The sequence below is a fragment of the Nipponia nippon genome, unplaced genomic scaffold (genome assembly GCF_047370975.1).
Source record: "Nipponia nippon isolate SJK-2023a ecotype South Korea unplaced genomic scaffold, ASM4737097v1 scaffold_4, whole genome shotgun sequence".
In the NCBI taxonomy this organism is placed as follows: domain Eukaryota; kingdom Metazoa; phylum Chordata; class Aves; order Pelecaniformes; family Threskiornithidae; genus Nipponia; species Nipponia nippon.
Window position 1 is genome coordinate 125,341,078 of NW_028262358.1, and position 15,860 is coordinate 125,356,937.

The 15,860-nt window shown below is 60.5% G+C and overlaps 1 protein-coding gene across 7 annotated transcripts in view; it reads left to right on the plus strand.

Moving 5' to 3' along the window:
* The window catches only part of EFR3B (EFR3 homolog B), a 49,436-nt gene that overhangs the window by 5,385 nt on the left and 28,191 nt on the right, over positions 1-15,860 (plus strand). For 2 of the 7 annotated variants that reach the window (XM_009467388.2, XM_087776614.1), the window contains exons 1-2: positions 11,987-12,508; positions 15,754-15,830. In XM_009467388.2, coding sequence (XP_009465663.1) covers positions 12,415-12,508; positions 15,754-15,830 — 171 coding nt within the window. In that variant the 5' untranslated portion in view covers positions 11,987-12,414. Of the gene's footprint in view, positions 1-4,071; positions 4,193-5,410; positions 5,431-11,986; positions 12,509-14,733; positions 14,837-15,753; positions 15,831-15,860 lie in introns of those variants that run through there. The other 5 variants (XM_087776617.1, XM_087776618.1, XM_087776612.1 and 2 more) reach the window with 5 other exon arrangements.

Consider the following 15,860-nt stretch of genomic DNA (forward strand, 5'->3'; position numbering starts at 1 on the left):
TGCTGAGCTCTGCACAGCATTTCTGAGCCCAAGGCAGGGCCACGGGCGCGTGTTCTGAGAGCATCCCAGGCCCCGAGTGATTTGGCATCCCCCCTTGCCTGCTGGAGAGGTGAGGGGGGCTGTGCTGTGCCGCAGAGACGTGCTTGGATCCCTCCGGGCAAGGCTGAAGCGTGTTGGGGTCCCCGTTGTGGCGATGACAGGTAGGGGCTGAGGGGCAGCACTGGTGGCGGGCAGGGTTTAACTCTTCTCTGCTCTTGTGTTGCACCATGGATCGGGAAGAGCCACATGCCGGAGGTGGCCTGGACCCCTGCCCTGACCTCCGCGGATCCGTCCCGACACTGGGCAGGGATTGTGTCTGTCTTTGCTCTTTGAGGGCTGAGATTCCACTGGGCTTTTCCAGCGGCAGCAACTTTTGGGGTTCAAACCGGCCCTGCGTGTTTTGGGTGCGGGCCGGGGGGGCCTCAGGACTCATCGATGGTGGTGGGGGTTGGCACTGGCAGCTGAGCGGGGTCCCCAAAGTGGCCGTGGGGGACTCGTTTCCTTGGCTGCTCCTCTTGCGCCGTCCCGATGACCGCCGTGTCCTTTCCTGGCAAGCCGATGGCCTCACAAATCCCTGTGAGCGAAGGGATAAGGGTTCCTGGGCTGGGGGGGTTTGCCACATCTGCTTCAGGTTCATCCCTCGTCATCAGGTTTTACTCTGAGGCTTTTAATTCCACAATAAAAAGGACTTTGTGACTGCTTCTGGGACTGGGCCTGACCAGGGGCGCTCCGGAGCCCCGGCCCTCGGCCTGTGGCTGCTGCCGTGTCCCCCAGGAAAGCCCTCTGGTCCCCTGGGAACACGGCTCTTCACGCGCCTGCTCCGCCACCTGGGGAATCGGCAACACTGATTAACTCCCGAAATGTTTTAATTAAAACATAATTTTCCTACGAGGAGGATCGTGAGGCACCAGCTATTGCCTAATTAGATGATCCAACTCAGGGGCTTTGCCATGTGGGAAGAGACGCGGCAAAAAACTCGGAGAGGGGGAGATCTGCGGCAGCCCGGTGCCAGCACCTCCCCGGTCCCCTGGCCCTCCTCGGCCAAGGTGCCCTGTCACCTCCAGCCTCGTCCTTGTCCCCAGCCATGGCCCAGGGCAGCATCTTTGCTTCGCTGGGTCACTCATGCTTGTGACAGGGTCTGGCACGGGGAGGGCTCGGTCTTACCGTGCGTGGGACGTGCCGTGGCTGCAGGGCGGCTGTGGAAGGTGCGTGGGGTCCCAGGGGACGAGGGGCTCCGGCACAAGGTCCCCTGCGTTGGCCTGGGCAGCTGGGAAAAGAGGTGGAATGCATCCAAATGGTGGGAAAAAGGTAAATGTAAAGGAGAAAAAGTAGTGCTGTGCCGTGCCGTGCCCTTGTGATGCTGTGCCGTGCCGGGCGTTGCTGTGTAGTACTCTGCAGTGCCGTGCAGTGCCGTGCTGTGGTGTGCTGTGCACGCCAAACCACACCAAACTTTGCTGTGCTGTGCCGTGAAGTGCCGTGCCGTGCTGTGCTGAACCAGGTTGTGCCGTGCTGTGCCGTGCCGTGCCGTACCACGCTATACCCTTCTTTGTGCCTTTCCGTGGCCCCGTGCCCTGACACCTCCTCACCTCCCCGCGCCCTGGGGACGCGGCTGCCTTTTGTGCCACCCTCCTCCGTCTCCTCCTCGAGTGGATCCCAAAGACCAGGGGCTGCGGCAGCGACCGAGGTGGGAACGCCGTCGCCTCTGCATGCTGCCTTGTGGCTTCCGCTCTCTCCTCCCTGCCTGGGGTGTCCGAGAAGCTGGGACCCCACGTTCCCATTCGTGGTGCCGAGCGGGAGTCGCGGGTTTTGGGAGGTGACAACAGCAACCGCAGGGCCAGATGAAGCGCGGGAGACGATCAGCACTCACGTCGGTGACCTGCGGCCGGGCACAGGGGTGTTGGGAGCACCGGCGCAGTGCCTGTAGCACCTGTGGCCAGGACCACTGCTGATGCCGGAACCTGGGCGGGGTGGCTCCCTGCCTCAGTTTCCCCTTTGGCAGCAGGTCGCTGCTGCATCGCTTCTAAAGGCACTGCAGCAGTAATGCAAAGTAAAAGCACCTCGGGGAGGTATCTGCCTCATTCCTCACCCGCTCCACGCACTCTCAGCCCTTTCCCCACCGTCCCTGTCTCCCCGGGCAGTCCGAGCCCCCCCTGTCTCGCTCTCCAGGACTTTCTAGAAGCAGCCGAGCCGACGTGGATCTGTCTGCATTCCCTGCGCCGTGCCCCTGCAGCCCTCGCTGCCAGCAGCAGCGCACCTCCGTATTTCGGGAGCCTGGTGCAGCTCCCACCTATGACGGAGTGACTGCATCAGTGGATGAGGGAAGAGCTTTGGGTGTCACCTATGTGGCCTTCTGTAAGGCCTTTGACATGGTCCCCCACAACATCCTTCTCTCTAAATTGGAGGTCAACAGCTCGATGTCCAGATGGAGACCAGTGACGAGTGGTGTCCCTCAGGGGTCCGTACTGGGACCAGTGCTGTTCAATACCTTCATCAGTGACGCAGACAGCGGGATCGAGTGCACCCTCAGCAGGTTTGCAGGTGACACCAAGCTGAGGGGTGCGGTCGACACGCCTGAGGGACGGGATGGCATCCAGAGGGACCTGGGCAGGCTGGAGAGGTGGGCCCGTGTGAACCTCATGGGCTCAACGAGGCCAAGGGCAAGGTGCTGCACCAGGGTCGGGGCAACCCCCGGTATCAGCACAGGCTGGGGGACGGAGGGATGGAGAGCAGCCCTGCCGAGAAGGACTTGGGGGTGCCGGGGGATGGAAAGCTGGCCACGAGCCGGCAATGTGCGCCGGCGGCCCAGAAAGCCAAGCGTCTCCTGGGCTGCATCCCCCGCAGCGTGGGCAGCGGGGCGAGGGAGGGGATTCTGCCCCTCTGCTCCGCTCTGGGGAGACCCCCCTGGAGCCCTGCCTCCAGCTCGGGGGTCCTCAGCACGGGAAGGAGATGGAGCTGTTGGAGCGGGGCCAGAGGAGGCCACCAAAATGGTCAGAGGCTGGAGCAGCTCTGCTGGGGAGAAAGGCTGAGAGAGCTGGGGGGGTTCAGCCTGGAGAGGAGGAGGCTGCGGGCAGAGCTGATTGCGGCCTCTCCGTGCTTAACGGGGGCCGACAAGAAAGGTGGGGACAGGCTTTTTAGCGGGGCCTGCGGCGACAGGACAAGGGGGAATGGTTTTAAACGGAAAGAGGGGAGATTCATGCTGGACAGAAGGAAGAAATTGTTTGTGCTGAGGGCGGTGAGGCCCTGGCCCAGGTTGCCCAGAGCGGTGGGAGATGGCCCATCCCTGGACACATTCAAGGCCAGGTTGGACGGGGCTCTGAGCACCCTGGTCTGGGTGAAGATGTCCCTGCCCATGGCAGGGGTGGGACTGGGTGGCCTTTGGAGGTCCCTGCCCACCCAAACCATTCTGTGATTCCACCTGGCGGGGCTGGTGCAGGGAAAGGCCGTGGTGTCCATGGTTGCCACTCCGGTGGCCGCAGACGCCAGGGCCGTGGGGCTGGCGGCAGGACGGGACGAGCCTACGCGGTATCACCTCCCCACGGGGGGAAAGTGGCTGGGTGTAAGGCTCCGGGGTGCTTACTCCCGGGACAAGCGATGCGAATGATGAGCGCAGAGCACTGCAGGCTCTCGAAGGAAACCTCGCTGCTGGGGTTTGGGGTCCTCAAAGGGGGCTTGGGGCCGTCCGCCCCACGGAGGGTGATGATGCTCAGGGGATGATGCTCGGGGGATGGTGCTCCGGGGCTCACCGGTGCGTTACGGGGGGAACCGAGCGGGTCCCGGCTCGCCAGCTGACCCCAAACGGGGTCTTGGGGGGCAAAGCCCGGGCAGGGAGGCGCGGCTGGGTGCCGTGGGGTGCAGCGTGGCACCGTGCTGGGTGCGGGGGTGGCAGGGGGCTGCGGGGGGGGGGGGGGGCCGGTGCCGCAGGGGCCCCGCCGGGCCGTAGCGGGGCGGGCCGGGGCGGCGGGCGGGCGCTGCGGCCCTGCCGGCGGGAGGAGCCGGCGCTGCGGTGCCGCCCCCCCCGGTGCCGCCCCCGGCCGGAGCCGCTCGGTGGGGCAGAGCCGGGCCGGGCACCGCTGCCTGCAACCGCGCCGGGCACAGCCGCGCCGAGCCACGCCGAGCCACGCCGGGGCGGCGGCGGCGGCGGCGGCCATGTACGGTGAGTGCCGGCGGGGGGACGAGCCCGGCGGGGCGGCGCCGGGCCCTGGGTCGGTGCCGGTTCCCCGCTTCCCGGGGACTTGGGCTCGTCCCTGCCCCGGGGCAGGGCTGTGCATCCCCCGGGTCCGGTTAGGGGCTCACCCCTTCCAGGGTCGGGGGGACCTGGTTCTTTATAGGGCTGTGCACCCCCCAGTTGCTGGGGAGTGACCCCTCTTTGGGGTGGGGGGGACCTCGGTCCTATATAGAGCTGTGCAACCCCCATTCACTGGGGGGTGACCCCTGTTTGGGGTAGAGGGTTTGGTCTTTTGGAGGGCAGTGCACCCCCTAAGTTACTGGGGGGTCATCCCTTCTTTGGGTTTGGGGGGACTTTGGTTAATGATTCTATGATTCTATATGCAGCTGCGCATCTCCTTAGTTACTGGGGGTGACCCCTCTTTGGGTTTGGGGGACCTTGGTGTTTTATAGGGCTGTGCATCCCCCCAGTTTCTGGAGGGTGTCCCCTCTTTGGGACTGGGACACACCATGGTCCCATAAAGGGCTACAAATGCCCCCTCTATCACTGGGGCATTGCCCCCTTTCCTGGGGGACCACAGGCCGTTAACCACCCCCAGCCTGGGTTCCTGCTCCCCAGGGCTTCTCTATAGGACCAGTGACCTCCATACTGCTGGGAGATCACCCAGTCCTTGGGTGGGGAAGCTGTGGGTGCTATATAGGGCTATATACCCACCCCCCCAGGATCAAGGGGGATCTTGGTTGTCTATATGACCACCCCCTTGCGATACTGGGGAGCTGCCTGCTCCCTGGCATAGGGCAGACCCCAATCCCATAGAGACCCACGCACCTTGAGGTGTTTGGGGATCACTGACCCCCATGCTGTCACCGTTGTCACCCCACTGTGCCGGACGGGTGTATGGGGTCCCACGTCCACGGCGGGGCGATGCCATGTGGGTAATGGGGAGCAGCTGGCGGAGCAGCTGGCCACCCCCCCGCCCGGGGCAGCGGGCCGCGCTAAGCCGCTAGGAGCTTTTGGGAAGGGCTGGGGGGGGTGGTTGGGTGGCTCTTAAATCCTCGCTGCCCAAGCATCCTTCCCTGGGCTGTCAACGCAGGGCGAGCACCGCGGAGGAGGGAGCCCCTGGCTGCTCCCCTTCCTCAGGGGGTCCCAGCCCAGCCCGAGGGCTGTGGGGTCTCTTCGGTGCTGCCGGCCGAACCCCGTCTCTGGGAGGTGCTGCAGTGCCGGGGGTGAGTGAGTGCACGGCGGGATGCGGCAGGAGATGGGTGGGCAGGGTGCTGGCACCCACCCCGGGTGACGGGGTGCTCATTTTGGGCCTCAGCGGGGTGCACGCAGACAGGAGGTCCTGAGATGCATTGGGATGCAGCACCTGCCTCTTGCGGGGAAAGGAGCAGAGCCGGTGGGCTCGGGGAGCGGGTTTCTGCCTAGCGGGGCCAGGGGGAGGGAAGCTGAGGCAGGACGCACGGGTTCTGTTCCCTTCCTCATCACGGTGCTGACTCCTCCGTGGCCTCCGTTGAGTCACTCAGGTCTCCCAGCTGGTATTTTTCCACCCGCAAAAGGAGGGGGATGCTTCCCTCCCCTCGGCTGTGGCAGCCTGCCGTGACGGCGGCTGTGTGCCCCCGGGGACGTGGCCCCTCTGCAGCCTCCCCACTCCGGGGTTCCCTCGCCCGCTCCCACCGCAGGACCCGTCTGTCTTGGCGTGGGATGGCAGCGATGCTCTTGTTGCAGGACAGCCGTCCCCGATGCCCAAACGCTCCCGCCGGTGCCCTTCCCATCTGAGCTCCCCTCCTTGCTCAGGGCTTTTGCATCCACGTTGGGGCTTGGGCTGATTCTGGTGGGTTTTTTTGGCAATTGTGCTGCCGGCAAGCAGGAATTTGCGGGGAGCCGTTGTCATTATCTGAGCAATTTGCAGCAGCCTGGAGCACGTAATAATCCCTTCTGCCGTGGAACTGCAGGGGATCCTGGCCCCTCTGCAACCTGGGGGAGAGCTGAGCTGTGGGTCCCCAAGAGCCCCGCCAGCCCCTCTGGTGTCACTTTAATGATGTGACCCGAGGGGTGTGACATGCTCTGGTTGTCCCCTGGGATCCTGGCTCAGTGGCCAGCCTGTCCTGCCCACGGGGAATGGCAATGCCACCTGGGGCCACAGCTCCTCTTATCCCCAGGTTACACCTCCGCTAGCATCTTGGGGAAGCCCCTGCTCCAAAATACCCGGCGTTTCCTTAGGGTGGGGACGGGCAGAGCGTCTCTGGGGATCTGAATGTGACTTTGAGGACATAAAGCCAGGCTGGTCCCTTCCCCGGTAGCGCTCACGGCCAGGCATTGCTGCGGCTCGTGGTCCTGGAAAGCATCCAGGGGCTGGAAAGCTCTGTGGGATACTTCGGATGAAAGGTGCATTAGGAATGCACAGGATTATTGGTATCTTTTTAATCTCTCTTTTAACTGTCTCTTGGCCTGGGGGAAGAGTTAGATGGGTGACTGAGGATGGATTTTTCTCCGTGGACACTTGCTCCGTTGTGGGGGAGACCTGCTGCCTCCCTGGGAGGTGGTCAGAGGGACAGCATGGGGGGCACGGGCTCATCCCCTCCAATCCCTCGGTGCCGGCACCTTGCGCTGAGCTGGCGTTTGCGTGCGCGAGGCAGGGCCAGCGTGGTCGGCACGGCTGTGCCGGGCACTCGCGGCTCGTGGTGTGGGGCCGTGGCGGTGGCCGTGCACGCGGAGCTGGGCTGCTGGGGATCTTGCACCCATTTTGGGGAGTTCGGTTTCCTTTTGCATCACCGGTGAAAACAGGAGAGCTAAGCTTTGACCACGGCTGTGCTGGCCTGGATGGCTGGTGTCGCGCAAACCGCAGTTTTGTGAGCTGAACCTTCAGGCTGGTGTCCCCATCTTCAGTGGGAGCTCGCTGTCCTGAGCCTGGCTTGGGGATTAGCTGCTCCGCAGGAGATTCCGCGCTGCAGGAGCTGGGGTGCTATCAGGCTTTGGCTGGCAAAAGAGCACGGTTACCCCACGCTCGGGGGCTGTGCGATGGCCCTGGCTGCAGGGGAAGCCCAGTGCTTTGTGTACCCAGCCACCAGCAACCTTCCTGCTTCCCTGCCGTCTCCAGGAGGCAAGGCTTTAATTCAGAAATATGTGCAGAAGGCAGAGCGAGCTCGCTGGGCTGAAAGCGCTGAAAGCGCTCCAGGAGCAGGGACACGGCTGTAGGGAGAGCGGGGAGCAAGGGAGCTGCGGAGACGGGATGAGGTTAACATTTCCATGGGAGGTTCCCGGTGGGAAGTCTGCAAGTCCCCCCCATACTTTTGGGAAGGCAGCATGCGTTGGAGCTGCGGCAGCAAGCCTTTGGGAGCCGTATCCCAACCGTCCGGCCCCGTAGCCACTCACCGCAGTTTATTTCCTCCACGCTCCCTCGCTTTGCTTTCTGGTCGCCGGCACGAGCTGTCTCCTCCTACACCAGCGGAGCTGGAAATAGAGAAGGTTCCCTTTTTTTTTTTTTTTTTTTCCAGCAGCAGCTGGAGCAGGGGAAATGAGGTTTTTCGGCTACCCAGGGAGGAGGCGTTGTCGGTGGTGGGCGCCAGCAGGGTCCCTGCGAGCCGTCTGGGGCTGCCAGCGTGCCACTGAGTCACAGCCAGCAGCCGCACGAGTGGATGGGTTTTGCGCTAAATAAATAGCGCTCGGTGGGACTGGATGGCTCAGCAGGGGAATGTGAAATGCAATTAAGCTTCTCTTTTTTTGGCTTTTTTTTCTTCTATGCTTTTTAACTAAATGATCTGCAAATTAATTCAGTGCTCGTAGTGGAAAAGGGGCTGTTTGTGGTGCCGGCAGCGCCGGGGGCTTTCCTGAGCCGCCTGGTCACGGCTCTCTTAAGGGTTTGCATTAAACCTCGATGGCTGTGGCCGAGTCCAGCGCTTTTTTCCTGGTGCGTTTCCAGACAGTGTTACCATGTCCAGGCAGGATTTGATCCCTGCAGTGAAGATGGGGACTCGTCTGCCTGGAGCAAGCACTAGAGGGGCTTGTGCCAGGCCAGGAGCTGGCACTGGTCATCTCAAACCTCATCAAGCCCAACCACTTAAGGGCTGTGGTAATTGCTTGCGCAATCAGTAATTGCACAAGAAAATGCACTTCCAGAGATGCTCCGCTCCCCGCTGAGCCCTTTGCAGGCTGTAGCTCTGCCCTGGGGCCTGGGGTTGCTCCCCCTCTGCAGGGACTGCAAACAACCCAGAAAGGCTGGAGAGAAAGCGTGGCCGTGGCCGGTCCCATCACGTTTCTGGCTCTCTGTAAATGAGGGTGTTCGGTCAGATTTTCTGCCAGAAACTGAAACTGGCCGTGGGCTTTGAGGGAGCGTATCTTGGGGAAATAGGAAACCAGAGAAACGTGTGCGGTCAGCATCTCACAAAGGTCCTTATTGTGTTTTTTGTTGAGCATGCAAAATAGGGTGGGGAGTTTGCATGGTTGTTTTTTTTTTCTCTAAAAACCTTTCAAACTTGCCAGCCTTCCCGTGTCCTTGGCCCTTCCATCGCATCCGGCTCTGTGCTGCGTGGGGCAAGGCCCTGCGCTTGCAAAATGACCCTTGCTCTTAATTAAGCAGTTTTGGGAGGCCGGCTCTGATGCTGGGTGGACGGCTGCCTCCGTCAGACCTTCCCCACCTACGTGGTCCGGACCAGACACACCACGTCCACGCAACAACCGGTGAACGTCTCGCATCGAGGAGCCGTGTCGAGGCCAGAGTTTGAGTGAATTTCCTGCTATTTAAGCTTTTTCCTCCCTCCAGCTTTCCCTCTGCCATGCGTTGTATAATGAAACCAGGCACCCATTAAGGCGCTTAACTCTCCTTCTCCTCCCCTCAAATCGGTGCTGCTGGCATGCCAGGTACGTAATGCAAACCTCCCGGCGCGCAGCTCTGCCCTTAATGGGTGGTTTCCCCTGTGTGCAAAAGGGCTGGTGTGGTCTTAATGCCCGAGTCTAATCACCGCTGTGAAATATTAATTAATCCGGCTGCTGTTGAAGCTTTGCACGCGCGCTGTGGTGTTGGAGCGGCAGGCTCGGCCCAGCAGTTAAGTGTAAATAATGGAGGGCCGAATCCGTCACTGGCGTAAGCTGGCAGTGGGGCTGATTTATGTCCCACCGCTCACCACGGAGTTGTTAAAGCTGGATTTGATGCCTGTGTGCCTCAAGCTGTCGGCATTTGGAAGGGGGGAAGATGGGAGGGAGTGTGTTTGGGCAATTCCAGGTGGGATTCAGGCATGTTGGCATCAGCATGGATTTGGCCTCTGGAGCAGCTCCCGTTTGGGGGGTCCCTGCACAGGCTGGGGGGAGCCCCAGCACAGAGCTGCGCCGCGTGGAGCCGCTTTGCTCCCCCCGGCCGCGGCGTCTGCCCCGGCTGCGTCGGTGGAAGCAAGGCGAGAGCGTCGCATGGAGGAGTGCCAGGGGGAAGCTGCGAATTTAATTGCTGAGCTAAAAGGCTTTGCGCCGACGGCTCCGAGCGGGCTGCGGGCGACGCCTGGGAGAGCGTTTCCCTCTCCGGCGTGCTCCTGTCCATCCCGCTCAGCGACATGAGAAATACGTCCTGGCAGCAGCAGCTTTGGCTCCCCAGTCCTGGGCGTCTCTGCTCTTCCTTTGCTGTCGGTGCCTCAAAATAGTTCGCTGTCCCTTCGCGCCGGCGTCAAGAGAGGCGGCTCCCTGTGATCGCTGCTGGCTTGTGCTGCCCTTGGAGGTTTGGGTCTTCTGCAACGTCCCTGAAAGCATCTCTGCTCACAGACGAGCTGTCAGCTTGTATAACACCCCCTTTGCAGATGCTGACTCTTACTGAAGGACACTTGGGTGAGCGGTGATTAATGAGCGGGGAAGGGAACAAGCCGTGGCCGTGCAGCCCAAACCGTTCAGGAAGGTCAGGAACTATTAATTAACATCAGGACACTGCTCCAAATTACAGAGCTGCGGGGGTGAGCTGGGTTCGGCCCCCTCCCCACCTCTGCCTCCCCCACGAAAGGTCTTAGAGGTTTAATGCAGCCACTCAGGGTCCCCCGTCTTTTCATGGCTGCTCTTTTCCAGCAGCTCTTCTTTGCGCTGATCTGAACTGCTCGATCCGGCTCCCCTCCCGGCTCGGGGGCTGCCGTCGCCTCCCCCTGCCAGGGCACGGGGCACCTTGCTGTCCTCGTCCCCTTCCCTGCACGGCGTGCTGCGAGGAGAGCATTGGGCCACGGTTTTAATTAGCACCCAGTGCGTCTGGCTCTCTTAAACGCGATTAGAGAGAGATTTACTGGCTTGCTTTACAGCTCTGCCGGCCCGTGGGGTTGTGCTGATTTATTTACATCGGGATCTGCCCTGGCTCTGTGGTGGTGTGGAGGCAAATGGAGGCTGGCTGGCGCAGAAGCTGGATTTTAATGTGGGGTTTTCTGCCTCTTAAATTGTTGGCAGAAGCTCAGAGGAGCACCTGAGCGAGGCTTTCCCTCAGGGGAGCTCCCAGCCATGCTTGCTTATGGCTCCGGACTTTTCCCTGGGAACGGCTTTCGGGAAGGAGAGGGATCTGCAAGTTGCGCCCTACATCTCTTCCATCCCTCGTGGCACCGAGTCCCTCCCTGCTCCCTGCCAGCATTGCCTGTTTCTTGCCTTCCCTGATCTTTTTTTCTCCCCTCCCATGGTCTGGGACTCCTTGTTCCATCCCTCTGCCCACCCTGGGGCGGATGGAAAATAGGACTAATGGTTCTCTGGACCAACTTGGATATCGCTCAGTGACATTTCCAATGCGCAGAAGGGAGATTTCATCCTTTTCCCCGGGCAGGACTCACCCACCGGGTGCCAAAGTGCTGAGGGAGTCAGAGGATGGGTATGAAGGAGACTCTCACATCAGCTGCGTAAATGAGATTTTGCTGAGCAGATTAGGGAAAGGTCTCTGCTTCGGCGCGGGGCTCGGGCGAAGACAATGCTGGGCTGGCGGTAGCCCCCCTACTTTCGGGCTGGTGTTTTTGCCTGGGGTTGAGAGAGCGACCTTCATGGGATATTAGGTTTAGTGAGGGATTTTTACGTGATTTAATTAAGATTTATTTGCAATCAGTTGGAGTGCCCTTATTAAGTAAATTCCAGGCCTCGAATAATATGGCCATAAGGTTTTCCAGCCGTGCTTCTTGCCAGGATGCCGTTAAAATGGGGATGGGGAGGGGATTAACGAGGAAAGGCTTAAGGTCAGAGCACCGGTGGGAGAGTGCGCGGTTGTTTCGGGAGGTGAGCTGGGCCTGTGTCCCGTTCTCAGCTGGCCGTACTTGATCCCAAAAACCCCAGTTACAACTGGTACCAGTGAACTCCCTTCCTGGAAACACATGCAGTGAGTTTATCAGAAAGCCTCAGGGCTCATGTCGGCATCGGAGCAGCTAAGCGGGGGTTATGCTAGCAAGCCACACTCACTGGGACTGAAAGACCGCAATTATCCCCAATTAGATCGACTTTCTTGGAGCTGAGCTATTAAAGCAAAAGGCCCTTTTGGCTCGCTTTGGCCCCCGGCAAGAGCGCAGATGTGACCTGCCGCGGCCGAGAGTGGCGGTGAAGAGCCTGATAAATGCCACTGGGGTGTCCCAGGTGGGTGCAAGACGGAGGTGACGCGCATATCATGGGTACCTGCGGGAGCCGATGCTGCTCCCGAGTTTCCCCCCTTATTCCCTCCATAGGGAGAGGGTTGAGTCACGTTCCTCCGTGCCTTGATTTATGTGATCTTTAAGAAAATCCACGCCCTTGGCTCCCACAGCGGCGGGCTGCCAGCAGGAGGAGAGCGTGACGCACCGTGCGGGTCCGTGCTGGCGTGTCTGTCGCATCCCTGGATGCTGTTTCGGGGTCAGCTCCGACCTGCCGAGCCTTCCCCCTTGTTAGTGCTGCCCACAAATGAGCGATACTTCATGTGCCGAACAGGAGAGCTTTGGGCTCAAGGGACCTTGAAAAACCGCCCCCGTCCCCCCTCTCTGGGGCCCTCCGAAATGCCCAGCTCCCCGGCCGCCCCCGCGTACCGGTGCAGACGCCGGCAGAGCAAAGCCAGCGCCGTTCCCAGCTGCCATCAGAGCCGCCTCGGTGACTCAGCAGCCGTGCTGAAAGCTCCCTTATTTATTTAAACGCCTGCTCCCGCTCGGCTGAGCATCCCCTGCAGCGATGCTGCCGCTGGGCCGGCCCTGGCCACCGCTCGGCAAGGAGGAGAGCGGTACCCGGCACCCTGAGCCCCCCGGTTTGCTTCGGATGCGATGGCTTTGACTACCTGGGCTCTCGGCCCCGCGCTGCGGCTCTGTGCCGCCGGCCCTGTCTGCTCCTGGGAGATGCTGCACGTGGCTGGAGCAGGTACCTTCTCCCCGCTTTGCTTTTCCCCAGGGTGCTGGGTTGGATCTCCTGGGATGGGGAAGCCACTCTGGCTGCCGGTGACCTTCAGTGTCATCTTTCTATTTTTTAAATACCTTGTGCCAGCCTGGGCTGGAGGAATGCATTGCAGCAGTGGGGGTTTGCTGCCGGTGGGTGCCTTGCTCGGGGCCGAAGCTGTGGCTGCGGGGCTGGTGCAAGGGCACAAGGTGCATGGGGTCAGCGTGGTGGGTGCTAAAGGAAATCGGTGTCTGGAAGAAGAAATGTCTGTCTGAGACCCTTGTTGGGTAGCCTGGCTGGGGGGGTTGTTGCTAGCCCCAGCGTTAGGGGTTGGTGCTGTGAGGGGCTGGGGGGTCCCATAGAGACCAAGCACAGGGCTGACTTCAGCCCTGGCATCAGGACCAGACTTGGGTTTGTTGCTCTCTGGAGAGCCCTTGGCGGCGGGGAATAGAGGAAGATCTTCCCTTGTTTTTTCCTCGAGGTCTGTGTCATTTTTACTCTGCTTTTTTAAGCATTTACAGTCTCCCTGTCTGTGCCTGTGCATGTCCAGGCTGGGCAAAACCGAGAGAAGGCAGAGGTTTGGGGAAGGAAAGTTTCTCTTGGTTTCATGCAAGCAGAGTAAGCGAGACCCTTTCAGTGCCCTGCTGCAGGGAGCTCAGCCCTCTCACTAGACATCAGAGAGCCTCCTCTGGAGGCACTGCTCTGGAGGAAGCCCTGTCCTTCTGCTGGGCCATGGTGGGATCCTGCTCATCGGTGACCTGATGTGGCTTTGCGTTGAGCAACGTTCCTGCTTTCCCTGTCTGGACTGTGTTCGTCCCCCCACACCGTGGGGCCGAGGGGTCACCCGGGTCCCCTCTCCTGGCGGGCGCCTCGGGTCTTTGTCTCTCTGCCGCTGCTGCTTTCTTTAGGTGAGACCTTAAAAAATCTCCTCCTTCTGGAAGAAGAGGTCGTGTTAGGTGAGAGGGAAGGCATGAGATTTAATTATGCAATTATTATTGATGGGATCCGTGCTGCGTCTGCTCTTCAGCTTCATTCATCAGGATGAAGGTGGTGGATTGGGAACGTGGCTGGGCTCTTTGCTCCTCTCCCAGGGCTAGGAATGTGCATTAGTCCTGAAAATACTCTAAAGTCACATTTCTGGAGGTGAGATAATTACCGAGGAGGCTGCGGGAGGTGGAGGGGACCTGGCTCCCCGGCTAATGGGATTGCTTACGGGGAAACTCTCCAGCTATTTTGCAGGGACAGCTCAGGGCCCATGCTGAGACACCGGCAGGGACGTGTGGGCCAGCAAGGTGAGACAAGTCACGCCGCCTCGGCCGTCCCAGGCGAGGGGAATTTATTAAGAGGATTCAGGAGATCATCAGATGCTCGTTTGTGTGAATGGCAAACGAGAATTTATTAAGAGGCCAGATTAAAGGTACTTTGGAAAAAGAGCAAAATCGATCACAGGCAGCTGAGAAAGGAGGAGGGAGAGCAGGAGATACGAGACCGAGAAATAAAATATTGGATAGCGGGAAGGTGTGAGGGGTTTGCAGGGAGAGCACCAGAGGTGGAAGGAGCTCTTTGCCACCGCAGCGTTGGGTCTGGGGACCCCAAAGGGGACCCCGAAGCAAGCGGCAGCCTCCCCCGCGTAAGCGCCCGCCGCCGGAGGCGACGCGCTCAGGAAGCGAGCGAGCACATCGCAGGAAGCGAGCGGTGCCAGTGCCGGGAGCTGGCGCGAGCAGGCGTGAGCTCATGCGTTCCAGCAGGAGCGGTCGCCGGCTCCCGCCGGTGCAGCCTTTGTCCCCCCCAGCTCCTGCTTCTCGGCGGCGGTTGCCAAAAAGCGGCCCCGAATTACTCACGCTTCCCCAGGCTCGCAAAGGCCGGTGCTTTGGGGTGGCTGACACCCGTCTGCTCCGTGGGGTGCAGCATCCGAGTAACGCCATGCCCCAGGGAAAAAATGCATTGTGCTGGAGCAGGGGCATCCTGGCATGCAAAGCCCTCGGAGCGGCTCTGGGGAGGGTAGTGCGTCCAACAATCTCTTTTTCTTTTTTTTTTTTTTTTCCCCTTTTTTTAAATAAACAAACTCTGTGGATATTCATCAGCGGCCGGGAGGCAGGGCAGTGCTGGTACAGCTTTTCGCAGGGGGATGTATCAGGGCGCCGGTGCCCATGGATGCTGAACTCTCTGGTGCGTGTGGAAGCACGATGGATGCTCGAGAGCCCGCCTGGACCGCCAGCCATCCCCGAGCCGAAGACGGGGGGATCCCTGGCTGCTGCGGAGGCTGTGCTGCGGCCCTGAGAAACACGATATGGCACAGGGAGAAATATCCAGGTTGCAAATGATTGATTTCTCCCTCGGCAGCTCCCCGAAAGCGGAGCAGGGGATCGCAGCCACGTTTGGGATATTTGGCGGCTAGGGCTAACTGCTTCGCTCTGAGTTGGGACGAGGCTGCTGCCCGCCGTTCGCTGGCCTGCAGAGTTGCTGCTGCGAGGGGTTTTGGCCCTCGGTGAGGCTGCGCGGGGCACAGCTTGTGCATCAGGGACAAGCTGCTCTCACACGTGAGGCCCCTCAAAAAGAGGGGCTGGGTGTGGTTGTGTCGGTGTCCTGCCAAACACAGGTCACTTGGTGCCCGCCTCGGGGGAGAGTGACCGCGGTCCGGCAGCCCAAAGGTAGGGAGGCAGTCGAAGGTGTTTGGTGTTTCTCAACAGCTCAGCTTTGGAGCTGCAAACAGGGAAAGGCATTTTCCTTTCATAGCCTTCATAAGATGCTCTCTCTTCTTTTTCTGTCTTGCTGTCTCCAGCAGCCTGCGCTCTCTTTATCGCTGCTGGCTCCGTGGGGAGCGTGGGGCAGGGTGTGAGTAGCGTGTCCTCGGGTGAGCGGTCGGAGGAAAGAGCTCTTGGGCTGAGGACCTGCAAAAGAGGATCTCGTGAAATAGAGAGGCACAGATTTAGGGGAACTTTGGGCATCTGGGTCTCTGGGGGCTGCTTTCTTGGGTGAGAAAAGCAGATAACCCTGCAGTCCTACGTCAAATGATGCTGGTCACCAGCCAATTCCCTGCCTCTCAGCTGCGGTTTTCTTCCCTTGTTTTTTCTGGCTGCAAAACTCTGGGATGTCGTCAGCTTGGTGCCCTGTCCTCTTCCCTACTGAATCCAAGGATATGTCTTCCACCAAAGGCACCTCCACACAGGGGTTTGCCCTGGAGCTGAGGATTTTGTCCCTGCTGACCAGCTCTGTCTCCTCTCTTCCAGGTGTGTGCGGCTGCTGCGGCGCCCTGCGTCCCCGCTACAAAAGACTTGTCGACAACATCTTCCCTGAGGACCCAGAGGTAAACGAGGCGCTGCTTCATGCGCCGAAG